The sequence below is a fragment of the Nuphar pumila genome, chromosome 7 (assembly GCF_984573655.1).
Source record: "Nuphar pumila chromosome 7, dmNupPumi1.hap1.1, whole genome shotgun sequence".
NCBI classification, from domain to species: domain Eukaryota; kingdom Viridiplantae; phylum Streptophyta; class Magnoliopsida; order Nymphaeales; family Nymphaeaceae; genus Nuphar; species Nuphar pumila.
The window spans coordinates 47,315,289-47,322,478 of record NC_143255.1 but is presented as its reverse complement, the minus strand read 5'-3'; the positions used below and the strand labels follow the sequence as shown (position 1 = coordinate 47,322,478).

The 7,190-nt window shown below is 36.4% G+C and overlaps 1 protein-coding gene across 1 annotated transcript; it reads left to right on the top strand.

The window, feature by feature from the left end:
* The first annotated feature begins 744 nt into the window (after nt 1-744).
* LOC149832167 (NAD(P)-binding Rossmann-fold superfamily protein) lies at nt 745-6,927 on the top strand. Its single transcript, XM_090013176.1, has 8 exons — nt 745-871; nt 1,749-1,980; nt 2,298-2,377; nt 3,018-3,171; nt 4,666-4,744; nt 5,306-5,393; nt 5,530-5,576; nt 6,751-6,927. Exons 1-8 carry the CDS (start codon nt 745-747, stop codon nt 6,925-6,927), a joined length of 984 nt encoding a protein of 327 aa, XP_089869302.1.
* Nucleotides 6,928-7,190: the final 263 nt, after the last annotated feature.

The following is a 7,190-nucleotide window of genomic DNA, read 5'->3' as shown; positions in this document are numbered from 1 at the left end:
TTAGTGTGCTGCTGCACCTGATTACCCACCAAAATGGTGGGTAATCAGGTCAGGTGCAGCGGCGCACTTAAAATGTGCAATCGCATTACACCTAATGTGGACACATACACCACATTATATATATATATATATATATATATATATATAGAGAGAGAGAGAGAGAGAGAGAGAGAGAGAGAGAGAGGTTTGAGTCGAGGGTAAGATATGTGAGGTCATGATACACGTAAGTAGGAGGGCACATGGAGAAACAAACATTCACTAAACACACATTTATTTGTAGTTTATTAAGCGGCTACCTGCTATTAAGACTCAAAGATTGTATATTTTTGCCACTTACAGGGATGACAGATAATTAATTGATTGTGGCACTTTTCTCTTTTCTTTCTTTTGTTCCTTTCTGCAATTCATGTATTTGAGTGCTTATTTGCCTATAATTGATGTTGTTCTGACCAAGGGCCACTATAAAGGTGCATGCTTAATGTTTCACAAAGTAATTATGCCTGCATGTTAAGGAGGGGACCAAATGGCCCCTCAATATGTTTGGATTACAACCACCACTTGCTTGTCCATACTGGGTCAATATTTTGGGGGTGGGGTCCACATTGCCATCCAACACCGGCCATAATGCTATAAAATGGTGTCAAAGTGGCAGTATATGGTGAATTTTTGGACTTCCTTTTCTAGTGCATCTTCTACCAACTTCATACTGTTTTGGTGTCTAGACACACATTCACACTTCATTCCATGAAGGAAACACTGAAATACTTGTTAGGTGTTGCAGGCCCAAGTGGGTTTGGGTCCAACTCCACAGCTGAGCAAGTCACTGAGAAATGCTCTCTGACTCCAAACCAGCTAACAGCCATAATCACTGGTTGGCATCCCTTCAATTTTTGTGTAGCACAAAGAATTTGAGGACCCAGTATATTTCTTATGAGATTTTGCTTTTCCTTTTTTCTTCTTTTTTTTCATGTATGTTCAGAGTTGGATTCTGTCTGTACCATCTGCTTTGGTAAGTTGGTTTTCTAATAAATTTTTAATTGATCTTGCAGAGTCTAAATGATTCAAAAATAAAAATATGCTCTCTATTATATATTCTAATGGTCCATATGTTTTTATTTATTCTTCCTCTTTGCAAAAGAATCCTTGGTTTTTGTGGATAGTCTTCTCTTGCATTCTTCTCGATATATATTCCTTCATAATATTTTGACTGTCAAGGGTTCCAACTGATATATTATTTTCTCTAAAGATGATTTACTTGATTAGCTTTTTTCATTAGTGGTATGCTCCCCTTGCAATTTGCATTAAGTTCTTGCATATTTTTTCCTTTTCTTGTGACTATATATTATAAAAAAGCTTCCTTGATCTTTATTCTGTAAATTGAAAATTTCTCTAAATACAGAGAAAGAAAAGTCGTGAAAAATGTTCTCTACTATCTGAATTCTGAGTTTAAAGCATTTGATTTACGATGTAACATCCATGCAAGCAGCCTGTTATGCTAAGGCACCACGCTTGCCTCCAAATGCCCTTTTTGAGAGTTCAGATTCTTCTACCATAAGATAGCATCATATAAATATGTCATTGGAGGATTTCAGGCCTGGACTCTTAGCATTTATTGTGGCATACTTGCATTGTTTAGCAGTATTAGTTATCGATTTTGCTGTGAGCTTTGCTGGGAGTGTACGGTGCTTAATTTTCATCACCTTTGTTTTGATCATCCATATATCTTGATTTCAATGACTTTACTGTAGGAGCAACTTCTGGGATTGGAGCAGAGACAGCAAGAGTTCTAGCAAAGAGAGGATTGAGGATAGTAATTCCTGCAAGGAATGTAAAGAATGCAGTTGATGTGAGAGCTAGGATTCAAGAGGAAAACCCAGATGCAGAGATCATTGTTATGGAACTGGATCTTGGCTCATTTGCTTCAATCAAAAGATTCTGCTCTGCCTTTCTATCTTCTGAACTTCCTCTTAATATCCTCATGTAAATTTGATTCCTCTCTCTCTCTCGTATATATATATATATATATATATATATATATATATATATATATATATATATATATATATATATATATATGCACACTTTCCCATATGCTGAGGTGGAATAAAAAGTTTGACCAGATATATCACACAAATGAATGACATACAGAAGCTTATGCATACAACTCGTGAATTTTTATACAAGCTTACAGATAGGCACAAACATGCATACAAACCTATGGAGATGGGCAACTGCAAAAGCATGCATATGTCTGTTTTTTTGCTTGTAGTGACAATGAAAGCTTGAGTTGTTTGCAGAAACAATGCTGGCAAATATTGCGGGAAGCTACAGTTCACTGAGGACAATTTTGAAATGAGCTTTGCCACCAACTACTTGGGTAAATCTCCACACCAGAGAACAAAGGATAGTATAAAGAGTTCCTTGTACTTTATTTCAGCCAAGCCTTTCTAGACAAGTTCATGTGTTGCAGAGAGTCCCCAAATCAAAGGCAACTCAGTTTAGCCATCTCCACCTAGCCGTTGCTAGGTCAAGCAACTGGGTCTCCTCTTGACTGGTTTGACCAAGTTAAGGCATGGTCTCGTTGAGCCAATAATTCATGTATACTCGCAAACTGTTTTTCTCTGGAAAATAGCAGTATAAATTTTAAAAATTATAAGAAAATGTATAAAAAAATATAGGAAAACATTTAAAACGCCAGACCTAAAAATATAAAAATATCACTTTTGTAAGACGACAATATCTCAATAAAAACATGATATTCTCGAAATAGGTAAAAAAAATTGAAAATATATATTGCATTTTTTGGGGACCATATGGGTTTTTGAAATCACATGATAAAATCAGCAGTTTTTTCAGAAAATAGCCCAAATTCGTGACCATGCTTTGATTGGCAAAGTCCGTGCTCATTCACCTCATGTCCCACCGTTCAAGTGGGAATCTAGTGGCGAGAGTTGCACTTTTTTGCTTTTTTGGGGGGGAGACAATTATAGTGAACGTTCTTTTCTGCTATTTTTCAGGACATTTTCTGTTGACAGAGATGTTGTTAGAGAGGATGATAGAGACAGCAGCGGGAACAGGGGTGGAGGGACGAATTATTAACGTGTCATCAGTGATTCACAGTTGGGCAAAAAGAGAAGGATTCAAATTTCATGACATGCTCTCTCCCCAAAAGTACCCTTCTTCTATCTCTCTACATTTCCTAATGTCTACATTACCTACAAAAGAGTTTTCTTTTTCATTCTCTTTTATTTTTTTTTCTTTTTTCTTCATGAAACTAAACGTTACAGATAGTAGAGATCGACTCTTAGATCGTCTGATTCCGATACATAGGCACGATTTTATGAGCCTTAAAAATTCAATGGCAGTATAAAGTGAGATATCCTCTCGGATCATAAAATCATATTTTTTTTTCATAAAAAATACGTGATCCAAAAGCCGGTTCCTAGTATTTGAACCTTGATGAATCCATCCATAAGGTCTTATTGGGTCAATACGACCCACATAAATGATTTCTAGCTCATTCAAGTTGATATTAATATATATATATATATATATATATATATATATATATATATATATATATATATATATATATATATATATATATATATATATATATATATATATATATATATATATACACACGCGTAGGTGCCTGACCCTTTTTTGTGCCTACCGGTCTCACCCAGGAAAGATTGTTTTCATTTTTTCTAAAATCTGACCATACAAATGTGATCTACTTGATTTTGTGGGAATCTACTTGTGGATTATCCCATTCCAACACCATCTTAAAAAATTACATTTTTTCTCAAGAAACATGATCCGAGCAAATCGATCATGTAGAACACATTTGTTGGGTCAGATTTTTTAAAAACAACCTAAAAACCTTATTCAAGCTTGGTAGATATAAAAAGTGACTACCCAACTATATATATATATATATATTGAGAATCAGAGCCATGTAGCCTCCCACAATTTCATCTTTTTTCCCAATCACTGTCGTCTCGTCGATGTACCAAATTCAGAACGACAAATAGCTAGGGATGAAAGCCTCATACGTACCTAGGGGTGTCAACGGATCAGGTTTACCCAGACCCGACCCGGACCATACCCTATAGGGTCCGGATATGGTGACAAATAAGAAGTCCAGATTAAGAACCGGGTCTGGACCCAAAGTTTCAATTAATACATGGATTCGGATATATAGTTTGTGAAACTTTATACCGGACCCGAAGTCTGGTTAAGACCCACAAATTTTTGATGTAAAATTGATAAAAAATCTATTTTACCAGGTATTCTCTGGGTCTGGTTCATGTAGTTCTTATAGGGTCTGACTATGGTTTTTCTTATATTAGACCCGATTAAACCTGAGTCCAGATTAGTCAGATTTGATTAAGAAAAATGAAACCAATTACTAATAGAATTTGGATTCAGTTCAGGATTTCATGATCGAGTCCAACGGACATCTAAGTCAGTTTACATGTATTTTTTTCAGATTAGGTATTAGTGTTTTTGCATCCGGACCGAGTCCGATTAGTCGGATTTGACCTGCATGTCCGTCGATCTCTTCTTATAGATCTAAGGCATTGCAGCGCACCATGTGGTTGTGTTTCAATAGGGGTAACCATGAGATTCATTATACATACTATTCTTTTGGTTTTTCAGCTACAATGGGACCCGTGCTTATGCTCAGTCCAAGTTGGCAAACATACTGCACGCCAAAGAATTAGACAGACGGCTCAAGGTAAAAAGGCCAATCTCAATCCAAAGATAGAGCTGAAAATGGGTCAGATCTGTATTGCATACCAGTTCATTATCCGAATCTGAAAAACTCGATATGGGTGGACAAATAAAGATCCAAAAACTGTTTTGCTCGGATTTGGATTATTACCAGATTGACAAATAAAGATCCAAAGACTTCGGGTTCAGGATGATGGGCAGGGGGGGGCAGCCCTGCTGCTGTACTTTGAGAGGGAAGATCAGGTGCAATGTGATTGCATACTTTTAGTGTTCTGCTGTACCTGATCACCCACCATCTTTAGAATTGAGAGTCAAGTGCGTGATTGCACACTTTTTGTTTGCTACATCACGGTCGGTGGGTGATCAGATGCAGCAGCACACAAAAAGTGTGCAATTACATTGCACCTGATCCTTCCTCCCAGTTTGTGTACAGGCTGTCAACAGTGGAGCCTTACCAGCAAATGGTTGGGGATTAGGTGCAACAGCACACTTAAGATTTACAATCACATTGCACTTCATCTCAATTCATGATACGTTGATGTGTACTGTTGCATCTGATCCGCAGGAAAGGAATGCAAGGGTAACCATAAATTCCGTTCACCCAGGAATTGTAAAGACTGGTATAATCAGAGAACAAAATGGATTAATCACAGGCATGACCTCTCTCTCTCTCTCTCTCTCTCTCTCTCTCTATATATATATATATATATATATATATATATATATATATATATATATATATATATATATATGCAGAAAGTACAATACTAATATTATTACCTTTCGCAGATGCAGCCTATCTACTAGCGTCAAAGCTACTGAAAACAACCTCTCAGGTTAGCCTCTTTGCTTTCATGGCATGCGCCTAGATTGGGAGTGGATCAGGTACTCCCACTCCAATACCTGATGAGGTGCTGGGTCATGCAGTGTAGCCCATGCTGCAGCTAGCACTCAGGATGAATGAAAATATATACATAAATGATTAAGTGTAATATATATATTATATATATATATATATATATTATATTTTATGTATGAATAACATGGGATGTGTAATGCTTGTTATTATACATAAACATAAACACGAACATGTGCGGAACATGCCTTGTTTGGTTCATTAGTAAATGAGATGCCCCAATCCACACTAGTAAATGTGCTAAGCTCGAACATGCCTTGTTTGGTTCATTCGACTCATTTTACTACCCTGGCCGGCAGACACCAACAGGCCACTTTTTGGCCAATGCCTGGCTGAAAAATAAAATAAAAAAGTGTCAGTCATTTTCCTGACAGCCACTGGCCATAAAATGACTAGTCCAGTCATTTTCTGGTGTGGATGTCCAGAAATTGGTCAGACAACTAAAAAACAAAAGAAAAGAAAAGAGAAAACAAAAAGGAAAAATATAGCTGGTCATTTTGATTTGGATATGAATTAGATCCGACTTAGCATAATGATCCACATCCAATAGGAATATGGATTCCAGGCTAAGGATCCGTATCTGAAAATAACAAGTCAGACTCGGATAGGATATATCCAATTGTTTGCACTCCCAACTCTAATCCATGTAGAATATGATCCAAGATATACCTAGTTCATATCAAGTTAGAAACCATATCTAAGGTAATGGTTCCCGGGTTTAGGTACGTTCCATATCCAACCAGTTAACATGAAGTCTTAAAAAAAACACATTTTTACCTAGAAAATCATGGCAAATACACTAATTAAAATACAAGAAAAATAGTTTAAAAACTAAAAAATATACCTTTCCTTAATATTTTGCCAATAAACCATTATGCTTAAACGACCATGTCTTGATATAAATTTTTAAATTGCCATGATGGTTAATGTTTAAAATAATGATAAAATAAACGTTTTGTTCACAATTTTTTGCAAAAGAACACCAATTATTCTAATAATTAAGCATATCACCAACATAGTACTTTATTTTCAGCTAATATTTGTGTGAATAACATCATACTAATCAACCAGTTCCATGATTATTCTGAATTTAGGGAGCATCAACAACCTGTTATGTAGCTCTAGACCCAGATACCAATGGAGTTAGTGGGAAGTACTTTGCTGACTGCAATGAGAGGCCATGTTCTAATTTAGCAGAAGACAAGTCAGAAGCAATAACGCTTTGGAGGCTAACACAGGAAGTGATTCACAGGAAAAGCTTCCAAGCTTGAGCCCAATGCTGCACATCTCCACTGCACTTGAGCCTGTAGAGATGCTTTTGTATGTAATTGTGTATACTGTTGTACATGTAAGAAACAAACACTAATCTGACTTAAGTAGGAAAACTGCATCACCTTACCATTAAAATTGTGAAAAAGAAACTCTGGTTTACTAGATGGTGATTACTCCATTCAACATTTGGTAGGGGCTACTTTTGAATGTCACCAAGTTCACAGGATGTCACAAGTTCAAAACCCACAATGGCGTCCCTTGC